The following is a 19,117-nucleotide window of genomic DNA, read 5'->3' on the forward strand; positions in this document are numbered from 1 at the left end:
TCAGACTTTATTCAGAAAAATGTTAAATACAAGAAGATATTTTCCTTCTCCTGATCTATTTGAACTAGCAGGCTTAAGAGAGAGTGACTCAACACTTGATTCTGAACCAGAGTGTATTGAAGCGGACATCTGCATTGTTTTGTGGATACAGCAGAACACAGAAAAATTCTTAAAGACTTAGATACCTAGGGCAATCACTGTTTCAGAGATGGAAAATTAACTGTCTATATATTCCTTATATTTTCACAAGTGATTAATGATTTTGGGTGCCTCAATTTTTTTGGTACCTGACTTTAGACACCTTAAAATAGCTCCTGATTTTCAGAAAGTCCTGAGTTCTCCCACCTTTTGAAAACCAAGTCCCTTTAAGGTCTCTCAATTTGGGCACCCAAAAATCACTAGTCATTTTTTAAAGTTTAGGCTTCTATTTTAGGAACGGTTTGGGTAACAAGGACAGGTGTCTCACTTTTCATAGAACGCAAAATGACTCAGTCCAATTTCACTCAAGAAATAAATTAAAGACTGTAGTCTTTTCCTATTGTCTCAGATGGAGTGCATTTGGATTTGAAAGAGTTCAAGGGCGAAATTTTTGCTTGAATTTTCATTGTGAAGGTCTCCCCAGTACAAAGTGATATGCTGCTTCCAACCGATTCAAACCAGTTTTCTAGTGGATCTTGGTTGGGGGCCTCTGCAATGGAGCAAATTTTACCTTCAGCATGAAGATATCTCAGATTAGGATTGCAAAAGCAGCTGAAGAGCTAGACAGGTATCACTGTTTTATGATGGAAATTTCTTTTGCCTGAAGTGTGTGTTCTACATGTCACATTTCCCATGTTTCCTATTTTTTGTTTATTTTTTCGTACGCTTTGGGGTTTTTTCTGAGCTTTTTTACACCATCAGCAGTAAATAAATACAAAATATTTCATGATACTTGTATTGTACTTGCCTTTATATTTCATTTTATTTGTTAGTGTTTTTTCGCTTTCATACAACAAAACATTAAAAGATCATTGTTAATATGGGCTTTTCTCAGACTAGTCGTGCCCAACACAGTACCTCTTGTGCAGAGTATTCCTTCTAGAGGTAGGAATACTTTGTACAAAATATGGAGTTGCCACGTAAGGGGCAGATATGCAAAAAAAAGTGTTTAGCTCTGGCTAAAAAGGCCTCAAGGAGTATGAACTCCTCCCATTATCCCCAACAATGTTAGAATAGGAGTCCCACACAAAGACACACTTCTTTGTCACAGCAATTTAGGGCCTAAATTTGACCCAGAAGAATTGTGCAAAAGGAAACTGGCACAACAGAAGGTTTTATGAAACACACTTACTTTTCTGTCTTGAAAAATATTGCACAACCATCAACATGTTTTCTTTCCTGTTCTGACATTGTCCTAGCTCTAGATTTTGGACTGAAGAACCCATTATAGCCACGCTCCTTCAGTTCTGCCAGGAAAAAACTGTAGTACTGTTCAGTTTCGACCTCCTGTAAAGTTATAAGACAGCACGCTGTATTTGTTTAGCGCCACCAGAATACAGAAGACTGGTGTTACTTCTATATTATTTAGCCTCTTTTAGAAGAAAGTATAAGTCACCTCCAAACTGGCTTTTGGAAACTCAAAAAATTAGATAAATCAAGGAACGTAAGCAGAAGACAGACATACTGCTATTTTAAGGCAAGAGATATAAATAAATTTCTGTAATCCCCAGATATGATTATCTCATGCCTTTTATTTGAACATGCGTCAGATTATATATACACACACTTCAACACATTTCTCTGATCAGCAGCTGCTGGTTAGTGTTCCAACTGTGTAGGTTGAAAAGCATTCTTTTGATGTCAAGCAATGAATAAGTGTTCTAAATTACAACATATTGCTTTACAAGAAAGTTTACTTTAATGAATGTAATGTACAAGAGTCAATACAAGTGAACACAAAAGAAAAAATAAATTTATCATTTACCTGAAGACTTATGATGTCAGCATTGCAGTTCAAGATTTCCTGCATAATGGCTTTTTTTCTGTACTCCCAGTTCAGTGCCCATGATGGACAATAGCCATATAACTGTCGGGTGGCATATTTATCACAAAGTACGTTGTAACACATGACAGAAAACAAGGCTGCAGAACAATAATTTAAATTACTGATATATTTTACTAAAAAACACAATTACATTCTTCATTTTTCCACTTCAAGTGCTTTAACTCAAATATATAGTTTAACAGCTGACCCTACAGAAAAATGCATCACATGTTCTCTCTAAAATAACCAGCCACTCCTTTAGTCTGGGCATACAGCACTCATTGTTAACAGGTTACTAAAAAAACCTCCATATGTTGCCGATATAAATGGTGAATAGCAGACAAAGGCAGTTTACACAGAGAATTAAGCTAACTAGTAAAGAGCAATTCTGCAGATTTTCTTTGGGGCTACAAGTTTTAAATATAAATATTCTCTGATCGTCCAGGATATTTTTTTTATTCTACATTTGTTGAAAATCAGGGGGAACTTTTCTGCTGTTCCTGGATTCTTGAACAATCATTCAATTAATATTTTACAATTGATCAGCTACTTTTAAAATACTTGAATAACTAGTTCAACTCTAGTTGTGAGTCGTCCAATTCAAGATAAAGGTAGCTAAGAAAAAAATAAAAAGTAGCTAATTCCTCAGACAAATGTGCTCTTTGATGTAGGAATGCCTACGCTGGTTACCATCAGTGAGTAGGAGATGTTTTAGTTTAAGTATCAAAAAGAAATACTTCAGCAGATGGTAATGGTGAAGTGATTTTAGATGGGGGGAGGGGAAAAAAAAAAATCTATAAAGAGTCATTGCAATGCTACCTGTTGGTCTTGTTCGGTCTGGTTCCCGCAACATAATCCAAGATCTTGGAGGTGGTTGTTCTGTTGAAACTATTAGAACATTTAAAAAAAAAAAAAACATACACAAAGTAAAGTAGTCGTATTTATTTTAAATGGCATAAATAAATATTTCAGGAATGATCACTTACTTCTTTTTGCAGTACCTGCCAAATTATCAAGCAAATAATTTAGGAGCCTTCGTGTTCCATCCGGTTCCTGGTAGAGGTTCAGTAAATCCTGTGTAAGTGGATTTCCTGCAAACAGGTTTACAAAAAGTAAAATTAAACCAGAAAAATGATGCGTGTGAGAGTGTGTCTGTGTATGGGGGGGGGGGGGGGGGAAGGTGGTTAAAGTCTTGGATATATGACTACAGAACAGTGAGAACTATTTCAATTTTCCATTCCTGCAAACACTTACATTCTCTTCTGTATCTGAGTTCTAGAAGGGCAGCTCTAATTTTCATCACTGGATCTAATAGACCCTACACTAGTGGAGGACTGTCATAGTGAAGTTTTGCTCTGTCACATCCTGCCCCTCTCCAAACACACTTATAATGGTGGTGGGAGTAGGTCTGATGCAGGAGCAATCTCCACCAGTTTTATTTCATAAGAGAGTGGCCTCCCCTAGGCCAAAAGGATTCCCTGCTGGACATCTACCACTAGAATATGGTATCTTTCTGCCAAATCTCAGAAAATCTGGCCTGATTAATTAAGGGGGCTACTCTACAGAGTCAGATGCTAAAAGTTCACACAAATACAGGACAGTAAAATTGTCCAATCATAATAAATATTAGACTTTTGAGATTTAATGCAGTTTATAGGCATCATACTCAGTAGAAAGAGCCTGATCTTGCAAGCCTTTCATTCACACAACTCCCACTGAAGTCAGTAGATCTACATGCCAAAACACTTACAGTATTGGCCCCAAAATTTTGAAAATCAATTTTAAATTGCTATTTGCAGTCAGATACTATGGTGATCACCAGCAGTACAAAATCCTAAAAAAGGTATCAAGTTGATCCCCCTTTTGGAGAAGAAAGAGTTCCATAACTGCAGTGTAAGTTCAATTAGGCCAGATTTAATCAAAAGCTATATCTAACTTCCATGTAGGCAACAAGAAAATGAACTTGACTTTTCATTCTTTTTTTGGGCCAGATTCATTAAATCTCAATATATTTATAAAAGAGAAGAATAAATTCCTAAACCAACAGCTGCTATTTGGTAACATTTTATAAAATTTGTAGCTTAAAACAGCTGTGGCTCAAGAATGAGATCAAAACATAAAATGTAGGTAAAAAAGTCATACCTTTCAGACCTAATGTCTGTAACTGAAATAGTTTTCCCAGCTCAAATGGTAGAACCCGTAACAGGTTGTTATTTAAATGGAGTTCCCTGTGGGCAAAAATCAGAATAATATGAAGTGGGAAGTAAAACAGTATTTGTGATCAACTGTTTATTGCTGAAACAGTTTCACTATAAGAAAGAAACTGTACTAGCACGCCACTACTTGGAAAAATTGGAAGACTAAATAGTCAGCAAGGATTAGGGACATCTTGCTGTACACACTAAAAAAAGCTCATTTAAGTCTGAAGTACCGAGCAGAAAATAGTGGGGGTGGAGAGTCCACCTATATGGTCATAAGTTTTTGTAAAGGTTAGTGATAATTAAAATATTAAGGAATTACAAGAAATGAAGCAATTACAGTTGTGACAAGCTGGACCATAAATGGCTGAGTTAAGTTTAAAGGACAATTAAGAAAATAAGATTATAGCCATTAAAATAAAACCAAGAACAAAAAAAAAAGATTCCAGTACGATTATGGCTATTATATTACCATGTTAGCATGCTGCTAACCCTCTTTCTCTCCTTTAACACATCACAGCAATCTATAATTTTCCAATTAACTTTTGTTTTTCAAAATAATTCACTGCTTTGTCAACAGAAGTTAGATATCTGTTGATATATTATGTGAAGGCTATCAGGCACATAAAAAAATCCATTAAATTAACTGTGCTTCTGGCCTATAAAAAGTAATATTCTATTGTTTATTTTTACAGTGTTACTGTTGAGATACTGTGTATGCCTTTTTACTTGGGAGAAACAGAAGTTGGCAGGTCCCAACAGTCCAACCAACAGGGGAAGAGAAATTGAATTTGATAACATGCCTTTTGCTTACTCCTATGTCTACACTTAAAATGCTACAGCTTAGTGCTGCAGTGCTTCAGCATAAACACTTACTACAGCAACAAGAGGGGTTCTCCCATCACTGTGGATAATACACCTCCCTGAGAGGCAGTAGTTAGAAGATGTCTTTTGTTGACCTATCAGCCTAGCGCTGTCTACATCGGGGGTCAGGTCATCTTAACTACGTTTCTCAGGGATGTAAATTTTTCATACCCCTTAGAGATATAGCTATGCCAATAATTTTTCATTGTAGACCAGCCCTAAAATGGTCCAATTTAGGTATAAAGTTAAAATCTGTGATACAGTCACAATCATTACATAAGACTGCATAAGCCTTACATAAGAGTTACCCATCCGATTCTGCCAGACTAGAATTCCCTAGCCATTCCTTGCAAGACGTAAAAAGAGCATAGATAAAAGTAGACATTTTAGGAGGAAAAGACCATGGGTCCACCTACTCCATTCCTAGATTTCCAGGAAGTAACATATACTGCTTGGGGGGTGGGGAGGGAGAGGGAGAGAGAGAGAGAAAGAGATCTAAAAACAAAAACCCTACCAACTTCCCACCACCAGACTAAGTCATTCAAGCTTTATTTGACTACCACAGTGTGTGTCAGCCTTTTTCATTTGCAGACCCCTAAAATATTTCAAATGGAGGTGCAGACCCCTTTGGAAATTCTGTAGTCTGTGGACCCCTACTATAGAATCCTTAGACTGAAAATTGACTGAACAGAATTCAACTATAAATGTTGCACATGGTCGGCTCAGTACGACATTTGACACAGCGGGGGAAAGGATGCTAAACTGAGGGCTTTTATGATAACGACAACAATTCCAGGTTTTGATCTGTAGGGAGAGGTATTCACATACTTTTGATTGATCAGAAAAAACTGAATGCCTTTTCTGGAGTCTGAAACTTCATTTTCATAGTCACCTTTCAGGGACACCTTTGACATAATCTGCAGACCTCCAGGAATTCACAGACCACAGGTTGAAAACCACTGGACTACTACATGGTTGGGAATAATATTCTACATAACCCTAAAGGACAACTAATACATTTTTCTTTATGAAGGTATCTTTTTGTCTAAGAGCTTTTGAGAACTTTGCAGAACTCTTAAGGAATGGGTGAGCTCTTGGTTCAAGGTGCTCACCGGGATTCATTCTAGGTATAGATTACAGTTCCACTAACAAATAAAGTACAGTTTTCATAAATTGTTAAAGAAAAATGTTAAATTTGGAGAGTGGCATAGCAGAAGCAATCACTGAGGTTTTTTTCCCTAGTTCACAGTGAATAAGGATAGTTGTCTAGTTTAATCTCATCTTGGTTAATGCTCTTTGGTGTCAAAGAGCTCCCTTTAAGCAGCACAGAGGATCATAGCAAGTCAAACTAGTCCTTCCAAACAAATCAAAAGAATTTGAGCTCCCTGAAATCTTTCCCCAGTTGTGTTGGAGAAAAATTTGTGATAGTTTTTTTTCCCTCTCTCCAAAGATTGGCAACTTGATCATTCTCCATTAGCTGGTTCACTGTCTCCCGAAGTCACTGGAACAAATTTTGTATGCATGTGACAGGGCGACACAATGGATCTTAGACAAGCTATGCCCTTTATAAAAAGAGTTACCAGAAATGGAAGTTGAAGGAGCTGTTTATTAACTCTAAAAGAGATTCTAGGGAGTTTCAGTACACAATATTTCTTTGGTCCATAATACTGGCGATATTCAAAGCTGAAATTACTCTGTTAGTCTGGAAATTATAACACAAACTTCGAGGAGAGTGCAGTAGCAGTCAGAAGGAAATACAAAACAACTACGGGATTGAGACCTGCAGAGCACTATCATGTAGGAAGCACTTATGGACTGTTCTTCACTTTAACCCCAGTGAAAAGAAATCATGGATCAGCTGCAGTTACTGAGGATAGTGTGCGCGCAGTGGGTGAATGCACTTTTAATGCCTTTCGTGTCTATAGATCAGGATTCAAATATTATGCTTGTCACAAATGGAAAGTAGATTGGCGGTCTGATCCTAGTTTGTTAGTGTACATTTTGCAGCCAGAACAAGATTTTATATTCTATGCTCAAAAGAGGCTCAAGACAGGGATAGCTGGAATTTTGTAGAATCAGGATTGGAGTACATTGGGAAAATGATAGGAAAGTTTGCACAATATCTGCATGCACTATTCTGCACAGTGCTATGCTAACATCATTTGCACAAGAACATAATGTGCATTAATTTTTAAAAGGAAAAGGGCTTTATGAAGAGAAAGGAACACTAATTAATTCACAAGGTGAATCTCAGAATGTTTCAGTAAGTTTAAGATGAGTAGGTGATGATACTGAATGACAGCAGGGTAGGGGGAAATTATTATTAGTAACTGTAATTAGGGCAAAGGTGGTAGGGGTAAAACAAACAAAAAAAATCATCTCAGAGTTTTGGGGGAAATGACGTAAGGCACTATCAGTATTTCTTACGCAGGCTGAATTCCGACTGTTAAATAGGGCCCACAATAAATAATAGTTTTAAGAGCTTAACTACTCTAGAATTTATTGATAGCTTACTTTCAATTTTAATCAACTAGTTTAATTTTTTCAATAGGGTGGAATTTTTCCAAAGATGAGGAAAATACAATTATTAGTATCTCAAGGTGCAACCTAGCCTATCATCCCAATGCAGGTGTAATATAAAAGCTATGGTGGCAGTCAAGTTCTTTTTTAAATAAAGTTTATACGAAGTCTCAATATTCTCGGGTTTTTAGATTTAACAAAATTAACTGTGGTTGACTTCAAAACAGTTAAAAACGCAACTGTACTTTGAAAGTCTGGGAGTCAAACACTGGTACTGTACGATAATCCCACATACAGTACTTCACAGAGGTTGTTTATACATTGGCAATATTACCCTTTAAGGGCAAGAGAAATTTGGCCATAATACTTGCCCTTCCCCACCACCATCGAAGACGAGGACTCCATTAACAAAATTAAATACTGTGGCCCCAGTTAAATCCAACAAGCTATAACATTAATATGTTTTACTTCCAAAAAGAATGTGTTAATTAACTTATTCTATCCCTAGCCTTGTGACTCTTCTACACCTTTCAACCTGAAAGCATAAAAATCCACCTGGCTAGCTAAAGGAGAAACCGCGCCTGCGCCCGCCCCCACCCACCCCTCCCCCCAAGATATCTGTTGCTATGCAAATCTTTTGGGTGTTATAAAACTATGGTCATAAAATTAAATTCTTAGAGTAGTAATTTAAGATGAAGAAAACAGCCACTAACTTTCTTTGATTACCTTTATTTAGAAATGTTTAGTCTGCTCTTATTATTATTATGTAATATTTGTATTACTATAGTGTCTAGGGCCCCTTTTTTCTCTTGCCATGAATTAAGGGGCAATTCCTGCACCAACTCTGTGGGTGTCAACAATTCTTCAAGAGCAGGACCCCTGCATAAGGATTTGGTGAGAGGGGGTGGGTGTGTGTGAGAGAGAACGAACCTGATTTAGCAATGCCATGCAAGGTGCATGCCACCATGCTCAGCTCGGTAGGAGCTCATTGTGCACTCCTGCATGGAGCAACTGGGGATCAGGGCAAAGATAAGAGTGCTAGGGCTGTAGTTACAACTCCAACCATTAAGAAAAACTGTTTATATTGGCTTAGGTTAGCTACAGAACAGAATCATGCCAAAACCTGAAACTGATTTCTGCTGGGGTCTCAGATGAACATGAAATTTAATTTCCATACCTGAGTGACACCATGTTTCCGAGTTCTGCTGGTAAACTACGGATTTTATTAGAGGACAGGTCCAGATATACCAGATTGTGAAGCTTGGCAATGTCTGAAGGAATACGGGATAAGGAATTGTCACTGAGATGCAAAGCTGTCAAATGGGTCAGTGACCATAAAGATGAACTTAAGCTTCTTACTTTCCCTGTAAGAGAAACACAGGAGTAAAATAAAAATAACTTTGGACATTTTAAACATCTGATTTTAGCATTAAATGAGTATTTTATGACATCTTATTTGAACAGTGTTTAGAGTTTTCTGCAATATGGTTAAAAATGAAAGATTACATAGAAGGTACTCCCCTCTAATTGCATGACATTTTGATGGCACAAAGACATTTTCCTTTAAATTTTCTTGCCTGTGATCTTTCGACATTTTTGGGCCCATACTTTAAGCCTTGGACATCCTCTTCCTTTCTGAAAGTGCTACATAAAGCAATTTACAGATTTATGAACTGATCATGCATTGAGTATTTTACATGTGTTTTTCAAGTGAAACACTGCACTTTTTAATGGACCTTTTAAGTTTTAGTGCTCTTGTTTTGAAGGGAAAGAGGGTTCTCTGGGGTCTGCCCTTATTCACACACCATCTTCTAAATAAAAAGGCTTTCTTTCATGCCATTAGTTCAACAAAGAAGAGCAAGCAGCTTCTTCTGGTGTTCAACAGTGCTATTCCTGTTGTAACTATAACAGTAATTTTAGGACAGGTGTCCCCAAACTGCACTCTATTAAAAGCTGCGCTGGCTATGGCCATGGGCTCAAGAAGCACACTTATTTTCTGTAAAATGGAGGATATTAATGTTGATTCATTTTAAAAAGTCAAGCAATCTACCCCTCCATATGGCAGGAACTTGAAGTATCATAAGGGACATCATTAGAGACATTTCTTGTGCAAGGCTGACTTCCCACCCTTCAATCAGAAAGACCATCTAGACTGTATCAAGAGAACTGCAGGAAAATCAGAACATCATTTCCTCAGAGGCAAAATAGGCTCATTACCATTTAACAGACTTTTTATAGTCTATTTAGTCATCTATGAGCCAATGTTAAACACTCTTTCCATTTAAATAATTATACCCCAAATGTATTTGCTCATTACCTTTTTTTTTTTTTTTTAAACTCTCTTCCTCCTACGAAAAGCTGAACTGAGATAAAATGGTATTTTTCCCTCCTTTAACTTTTATTTCTTTAATTTTATTTAAGTGTGTCCAGAATTTTCACCACTGGCATTGGGTGAGTGGAGGGAAAGAAGGGTCAAGTTATTCAGCTTAATTTGAACATTTTTCCTGCCAGGAATAAAAATCCTGGCTACATGGAGGTACATAAAGACAGACAAGTTACAAGGAAAATACACTGAATTTTTTTAACACATATTTTAAACTTTCAATACTGATTTCCAGGTAAATTCAACTGACAGTATAGAACAGTGCATGGAATATAAACCGCAGCCAGTACAGATGAGATTTCAACTCATGGTCTCCTCTTGGTCAACTCAGAATTTTCCCTTCGGCTACAAGGGATTGGTGGGATAGTGTCACGCACACAGGGCTTGTCTACAAGTATATTTTATGTGCATCTATATCTATTTATACATAAAACCTTGAATTGACTTATTGTCAATTAACTCTGAGTTAACACCTTTGTAAAGACTAATCTGGATACTGCTAAATAGTTTATTCTAGACTACAAACGTTTGTAGTGTACCGTAGACTGATCTCTAGTGGAAAAACTGTAGTGTAATCATAGTCGCACATGAGGAAGATTTTGCTTATGGGGCCTGTTATATTATTACTGCTAAAGATGGCAAGTACATCTCAGCACACTTCTTTTCAGTTATGGAGAAAAAGTGATCAACTGAGAGACAAACAATAACTGATATTGGATTAATCTGCACATACAGAGAAACATGTAGACCAAAACACAGATCCTAGAGTTTTCTATTTCTTGCAAAAGGGTCTGAAAAAGATAAAACAGTCCAGTGAAAAAATTTAAAAAGGGGGGTGGTGGTAATTTTTGAATCTGCTGTATCAAACCAGCATGAAAAATTCAAACAGAACTCAAAGTTTACATTTTGTTTTGTTTTCTGCCATTATTGTAACTTTTCATAAAACAAAGGTTTAAAAGCTCCTGTTAACTTAACCTTCTACATCAACATTAACTAGGCTGTTATGACTCGCTCCAGCACAATAATTTTACATCTGTATAGCATCTTCGTTCCAAGAGATCCTGAAGTGCTTTACAAATGTAACTATATACAGTAAAAAGGTACTATCATTTTGGTGGCAGAGTCTGACCTTACAACACTTACTCAGGCCCTAATTGAGGAGAGCACCCCTAGTCAGGAAAACACTTAATCACATGCTAAAGTGCTTTCCTGAATCAGGCCCTCAAACACTTAAGTCATTCCTGGGTACTCCAACTGACCTCAAGTAAGGGATGCAGGATCAAGTCCTTTAACTGGAAATATTAAGTATGTACAGGAATACCTTATCAGCCATTCAAATGCAGCAGCTGTGACCTGTCAAACAGCACTATCATAAAACAGTTTAGGAGAGGAAACAACATAATTTAGTTAACCTAAAATTCAAGCAGGTAGAATGCAATTGCCCAATTTTGGTCAAGGCACCAGACTGAAACACCTTTAACATGTATGTAAAGTGCCCAGGAATCTTTAATGACCCAAAGCGGTCACAACCTTAATTTTATCTCCTATTTGTAGAGATCTACTGCTGCACAGCATTTCCCAGTACCATGTTGGGCATCAGTTTACTAGAAGGAAGAATGCATCCTAATTAATAAACACCACAACTTCCTGTAACTCCTTAGTGTTCCTTAGGTTTCCTATTCAAATACCAAGCCTATGTAGCCCAACCCTGCTTACTTGTGAGGGAATATCTATCAGATAAAAGTTTATCTGATGGTTAGTAGGAGTATTCAAATTTTAAATCAAATCCTCATTTCACCACATAACCAGTATTCCTCCATTTCTTACCACTTATTTCCAACTCTGCCCAATTTGACTTCTTTCCATTGGCTGCTTCCTCTGAGGACATAATTGTGTACATCCTCCGTGGATCAGGTGGATCGTACTTTTCTTTGGGCATTCCTGTTGAAATGAACAGAAAAATACCACTTTGCTATATTATTCTATTTAACAAACATATTACCTTTACTCTAGATAGAGATACTTCTTTTAAAGAACTACTTTCTATATGGAGAGTATGTCATGTTAACTACATGTACTATCCAACTCTTCAGTCTGAGGCAACACTTTTTCTGTCATGTCACAAACTTCACCGGGGGGAGGGGAAGAGAGACAGACAGTCCGGCCTAAAAGAACACAGGCTACTGCAACTTCTAACAATAGCAGAAGGTGGCCCAGTCTCCATACAAAAATTGCACCAATTGTATGCAACTCAATTTAATAAAATTGGTGCAAACCCCTTGTGTGGATGCTTTGAAAAATCTGTTTATGAATTTCTGATACTGATTTAACTTAATTTGCTAACTAAACTGGATCATCATATTTAGTTAAATTGGTGAAAATTGTGCGTTTAGACCAGGCCTAAGATGACCTGCAGGCACAAGGTAAAAGAATTGGGAAGACATCATCCTGAGGATGGGTGGTTCACAAAGATGAACCAATGTTCATGAATCCTCGCACCACATGCAAACCCTCAAATCAAACCCAGAAAGCCTGCTACAGCCAGGGTCTTGCTAGAATGCAGTGAAACTCTCTTGTTACAGAATGCAGGATTAGAAAGTTCCTCAGTATTTTGGCTTGTATAAACAGGAATATGTTTAAACAAGACAACTCAAAAGTTGTCGTCTTGTTCTCTTAGGTTTAACTCCTACTCAGCACATACAGTTGTGCTGACACCAACATTCCTGCCTTTTACCTGCTTCCATTTTTTTGTGTTATTTTTTATTATGTTAAAAATCCTGAATCCACTGATAAGCAGTCTACTTTATTAAGTATTAAGTGGTTCAAAGAAAAGGACAGGCCTACATTTCAAACAGCATTATGTTATGCAATTTTCTGAACTGGCTGATACTATTTAGAATAATGAAGATGTTTGCACTTATTCATAATGTATTTTCAAGAATTATTAGCAACAACAGTTTCTCATAGTAACTATTAAGTGAAATGGGAAGAGAAACATTAATACACAGAAGTTACCAGAACCCTGCTTTTTCTGCAATTTACGAATGGCCACAGTATCCACCATGCCAGGGAAGGGTTAAGCTTTTTTTTTTTGCTTTGTTGAATTCATTTATGTTTGCAAAAGTACCTTTTCAAATCTGAACCATTACATATTGCCTGCCTGAATATGAAAAGATAATTTAAAGTGATGCAGGAGTTCTTTCATCCATCTCAACAGGTGTTAACACTGAAATCTTTCAATGAAAATTAAAAATTAAATAAACAAACCCAACACTTAACTACTTCACTGCTTATTAATTTTAACACAAACATGACTAAGGTACTTATCCATTTTTATTACATCCATTGGTGTGTATTTAGGGAAGGGAACTGTAGATCAGCTGTTTGCTGGCAAGAATTGCTGTGTCAAGGAACACTCACTCCTCAAGAAAATGCTAAACTGCTAGTGCCCCCCTCACCGCTCCTTCCCCAAGGAGGAAGGAAAGAGAAGCACATCCTCTTTGGTTTCAAAATCCCACACTACATCACAACCTGCGGCCCAATCAGCACAGAGCTACGGCCCACGTGACATTCTCAGGGCCATACAGGAATTATTGGATGCGGCCCACAATGGTAAATAAATTGAGAACCACTGTCCTAGGTTTATCTAGCTTCCCCCAACCCCATCAAGGTGCACAAAATCATTTTTTGTTAGCATAAACTCAAAACAATACGAGCTTATTTTATTTCCAAAACAAGCTACAAAAATACTGAACTGATTTCAATTAAAAAGATACTTTCTGAAGTTACTTGAAGATTATGCAGAAGTTTCAAGGTACTGCAAAATTTTCCATGGCACACTGCGTAAATCAAGTCAAGTAGTTTACCAGAGAATTTATGTACCACTTCTCAAAATGTGCATGGAGCCATCCCATGCAATATCATTATTAGCTATTTGTCAAGTGCCAATAGTACTCTCTGCTCTTTTACAACACAAAAATATAGCAGTTTCTGCTTCAAGAAGCCCACCATCTAAACCATAAGTACAGGAAGGCCCACACAGCAGGAACAACAGAGTGTTTTAAAAAGAAGAGTTATGGGAAGATTTAGATTTAACCTAACCCCGAGTGCAGAGACAGATATGTCAATGGAAGAATACTTCTGTTAATGCAGCTACCATTGCTCAGGCAAGTGGTGTTACTACACAAACAGAAATCATCAGCGTAGGCTACATCTAAACTACAGGTTTGCTATGGCAATGTAGCTGTGGCAGTATAGTCTCCATAATGGAGAATGCTCTTAATGCATTGCAGAGACAGGCAGGGGAAACAGCTGTGAAACCTCCCCAGAGAGGGTTTGCAAGTAGTTTAGGGCCCCCTTTCGAGTCCCATCCCCCCTTTTAGTTTTAAAATAAATAGTCACTGAAAAGCAATGAAGGGTGGATGCATTCATTCCCTTTCAAGGGAGCCACATACTAAGGGAATTTAATAGGACAGTGTCTAAGAAGCCCCCTCTCTAACAATATTTGTTGCCAAGGAAGAGGTTAAGAATATGCCACAACATAAATGAACAGCCCTTTACTTCATTCTATTTATCTTTACTAGACAATGATTCTTCAACCTACTTTTATTTTTCTTAACTCAAACAAAATAAGTCCCGAAAATCCTGGAAAAACTTCCAGCACATAAAGAATCCAGTTACTGGAGAGGCAGCAGCAGATGGGGGCTCTCTTCAATCTTTTGTTCTACTCATTTTATTATTTCTTAAAGATTAGCGGGGAGGAAGACAACTAAAATAGAGCAGTCAATCCCGATAGCATGCAACAACAACTACACCTTAACTAGCAAGGGCCTACATTCTGCTTACTGGGCTTATCAGTAAACTTCCACTCATCAACTTAAAAGGCTCAGGAAATAGATAATTATAAGTAAGGCTACGATTTTGTCACGGAGGTCGGTGGAAGTTACATGGCTCTGTGGCTTCAGCCTGCGATGGTCGGGAGCTGCAGGGTCCCCCGCCTCCCATGGAGGCAGGGAGCGGTGGAGTACCCTCGCCGCCTCTTGCTGCCCCCTGAGTTCCCGGCTTCCGCGGGTATCGGGGGAACCCCCGAGCTCCCGGCCGCCAGGGGTGGTGAGGTCCCTGGGAGCTAGTGGTGACAAGGGCACCCCACAGCTCCCAGCCCCCACAGGTAGTGGGAGGGACCCCCAGAGCTGCTGGAGGAAGGGGTACCCCACAGCTGCCCCGCTTCAGGCAGCTCGTAGCCCCTGAGCCACTGCCCCACTTCAGATGGTGTGGGGGCTCGCAGATCCCCATTTTGTCCCAGATATTTTTAGTAAAAGTCACGGACGGGTCACAGCTTCTGTGGATTTTTCTTTTTTGCTGGGATCTGTCCGTGGCTTTAACTAAAAATATGAGACAAAATCTTAGCCTTACTTATTAGCACTAAAAAGGATTTAATAGGGCTCATTGTAGTGAGATCTTGTTATTTACAGTATTTTTACAAAATATACATCACGGTACAGTTACTAGTACTTTAAGAAACTCAGTAAAACTAATTTACAATTATGAAAATACATTGACAAACAGTTCTATGATGCATTCTTTGCCTGTTGTTTCACCTGATAATTTGCAGTGGTTCTCCTATTTAGACAGAAACATCCCCTTGGCAGAGGGTCCCCTCTTCTTTGTAAACAACTCTCACCTCAAACCTGACAAACTCATTACACCGAACATGTATCTTGGAGGGTATTTATTCATAAGGGATATTATGTGAGTTATCCAGAGAAAGCTCATAACTTGTCAAGACTCAATATCCTGGTGATATGCATGTATGGGTAACATTTAAGGAACACTTTTTTATATTCAAAGTATGCTTTATGGACTTGGAATAGAAATTAATCACCACGAGGTGATGTACCACAGTGATGGCCCACTCAAGCAGGAGGGAGTTGTCACTCCTCCCTAATCAGCAGGTCAGGTAATGCAAGGCTAGCAAAACTATCCATGAAAAAACCATCAGAGGCACAACCAAACAATTGAAACCTCTTGGAGGTGAAAAAGGAACATTACAGACTGAACTTAAACCTGGCTGTGAGTAGAAACAAAAGGCTATTTGCAGTATAACACAGGAGGAAGAGAAGCACTCTAGGTCCTTCCATTAAGGAAATGTCTAGGGGAACCTGGGTGCTTTTATGAACATTTGGGTCTTGGTTCTTGTGAAACCAGCTAGCTCTGCAAAAGACTAAACTTTTGGGGGGAAACCTACTTTATTATATAGGAAAGGTAACTATTGATAAGTGTAGACCCAGGGTTGCATCCTATGATTTTGTATTGAAAGCTTTTATTTCCATTCATTTTCTTTCATTTCTAGTTATATCTTTATTCACTCTTATAATAAAACTACAGTAGGTTTACTTACGTGCTCACAATTGCTGTGTGGTTTAAGGTAAAACTGGGTACAGTACACTTGCACCTTTGGATGCGGAAGATCTGAAATTTCTGAGTAGCCAGTGTCAGGGGCTGTATATCACAGGGGTGCAATTCAAAGGGATTGGAGTGCACTTATTGTTAACCTGCAAGATGAAGTTAGGACAGACATTGTCCAGAGGAGAGAGCTTGAGTGGCTGAAATGCTGGTGGTGTCAGGTAGCTGACATCCAGCAACCACACAGATTCCTCCTTGCTGGAAGCAGGGGTGATTCACAGTGAATCCTCCTGAGTACCCCAAGAACCATCGCACAACAATCTGTGAAGGGGCAGTTCAATTTCTAATATTTTTTATCATCATCCTTCAGTGCGTGGCCCCAGGTTTTACTAAACAGATCCCACCCAAACCTTGTGCTGAATACAAATTAATTTCCTAATGTGTTCACTGTAGTATCTAGGCGCTTCACAGGTATTAATCCATTTATCTTCACACCACCCTGGTGAAACTGGGTGATATTAGTTATTCCCATTTTACAGCTGTGGACCTGAGGCACAGAGATTAAAGCCAAAATTGTCAGTGTCCAGTCATGTTGGGTGCTCAGCTTGAGATGCCTAGGTCCTGATTTTTCAGAGTGCTCAGCATTTTTAAAGGTAAAATACCTATTCAGCACACAACTGTGAGTACTTGGCACATCTGCAAATTTGGTACCAGCTGTACCATACTGGGCATCCAGAAAATGAACATCAGACATTCAGTGGCCACCTGTGAAAAGTCTGGTTTAAGGGACTTGCCCATCATCACGTAGGAACTCCATAGCAGAGACAGGAATAGAATCCAGTTCTTCAGAAAGGGACTCATCTTCCTTAATCATGAGCTGATCCTTTCTCTACCTGTAATCCTGCCTCATTCACTATGTATCTTCCAATTTCTGTAAACAAATGAGGCAGGGGTACTACAGAAAACAGCATAATTCACTACAAAACCTTGATTCATCCCCAGAGCATGCTCCATCATGTGCACTGACTAATGGACTATCTGGTACCAGTAGCAGGCTGTTATGTTCTGAGGACCAGACACTAGAAGAGAATGAGAGACACTTTGCCAGTGGGTTTCACAATTATTTCCTGATAGAACAAGATAAGAGACAAGACTTCTGGGTTCTGGAGGAGACCATGCTCTACTGGGGACAGGCTTGGAACACAAGAATACCATCTCCCATTACACCTATCCTACCCCCGGCTCCTGTCTCCCCACCTTCTGCTCCTATCCAGTTCCCTACAACCCAGGTCCTATTCCTTCTGGATTGGGCAACTTTCCCTACCCACTTTCTCACTCCTTTCCATTCCAGAGAAGCTGATTTCGCTTTGCTGCCTGGGCACCAACAGGAGGAACATTGCAGGTACAGAAGAAAGTCTGCTTTCAGATATGGTGCCCAATGCCACAGCTGCTCCTGGCTACCAGGAGGAGCAATTGCAGGGAAATTCTTGCTCAACTCCTACCACTCCAGGACAGTGCAGACACAGTATGGTGGCAAATAGGATCATGGTTAGGGCTCAGTGTTCGTCACGGAAGTCACGGACGGAGACCTCCATGACTTCTGCAGCAGCCAGTGTGGCTGACTTCAGGGCGCCCCAAGCAGCTGGCCCTGGACCAACTGCTCAGGCAGCCCTGGGGACAGCCACACCGGCCACTGCTGGAATGCCTCTGCAGCCAGCCGGTCAGGTAGCCCTGCAGTCAGCCGCAACAGCCGCTGCTGGAGCAACCCCAGCCCCATCACACCGGCCGCTGCTCTGGCGGCCCTGGGGACCACCTAAGCAACAACCGATGCGGCTGGCCCCGGGAACCACCTGAGCAGCAGTCCTAGCAGCGGACTAAGCGCTCCCCCACCCGCGTACTTCCCCGCCCTCTACTGCCCCCCACCCCAATTCAATCCGGGGTATTTATGGTATAAATCATGGACAGGTCATGGGCTGTGATTTTTTGTTTCTTGCCCATGACCTGTCCATGACTTTTACTAAAAATGTAAATAAATTGTAGCCTTAATCATGGTCAGTGCAGATGAAATCTTGGGAGAATTTACCTACCAAACTCTCACAAGTCTCTACTGAGCATGTATAAATGTATTTTTTTAGGAGCCAACAACTTGGCCAAATTTTGGGCAGTTTTTCACAGGACATCAAAAGCACATTTATGACAACAGGTTGACTCCCAGTCCAAAATTTCACGCCCTTCCTCCAAAGCATGGAGATGCTAGAGCTTCTCGATGAAAATGCTGATGAATTTTAGCATGGCAAAACAATGTATTTTTTCCCTAATCTCATTCTTGGAAAGGGCTAAACTGTTTTAGCTCATACTTAAGTTTTTCTTTTTTTTTTAAATACAGACACCTGGCATTAAACATTTCTGCCTGAATGGTCAAAGTTTAACAAAAACTTTAAGCAACTGAAAAGGTTTTATAAAGATAAGTGTCAGGCAACTTTAACTATAGACATTACTGCCAGCACTTCCTGTAATATAATGTTTAATTTACTTGGACAGACTCTATGGCATGATTTTTCAAAAGTGCTCACTCTAGCAATTCTCACTGAAGTCAATTCAGAATCTCAGGTTCTTAAAACCTCTGAAAATTAGGCCATTAATGTTTGTGGAAGGTGCTAGACTATGCTGGCGATTGAAATTCTTAATGTATTCGATTCACGGAACAGTTGTACTACAGACTCCGCT

General features: G+C 39.1%; 1 protein-coding gene across 1 annotated transcript in view; it reads right to left on the reverse strand.

Moving 5' to 3' along the window:
- The window catches only part of CNOT6 (CCR4-NOT transcription complex subunit 6), a 51,919-nt gene that overhangs the window by 11,770 nt on the left and 21,032 nt on the right, over positions 1 to 19,117 (reverse strand). The window contains exons 3-9 of the mRNA XM_074960355.1: positions 11,816 to 11,929; positions 8,783 to 8,969; positions 4,166 to 4,251; positions 3,010 to 3,114; positions 2,843 to 2,911; positions 1,964 to 2,121; positions 1,331 to 1,485 (exon numbers count right to left, since the gene is read on the reverse strand). Coding sequence (XP_074816456.1) covers positions 1,331 to 1,485; positions 1,964 to 2,121; positions 2,843 to 2,911; positions 3,010 to 3,114; positions 4,166 to 4,251; positions 8,783 to 8,969; positions 11,816 to 11,927 — 872 coding nt within the window. The 5' untranslated portion in view covers positions 11,928 to 11,929. The remainder of the gene's footprint in view (positions 1 to 1,330; positions 1,486 to 1,963; positions 2,122 to 2,842; positions 2,912 to 3,009; positions 3,115 to 4,165; positions 4,252 to 8,782; positions 8,970 to 11,815; positions 11,930 to 19,117) is intronic.

This window comes from Natator depressus, chromosome 8 (genome assembly GCF_965152275.1).
Source record: "Natator depressus isolate rNatDep1 chromosome 8, rNatDep2.hap1, whole genome shotgun sequence".
Taxonomy (NCBI): Eukaryota; Metazoa; Chordata; order Testudines; family Cheloniidae; genus Natator; species Natator depressus.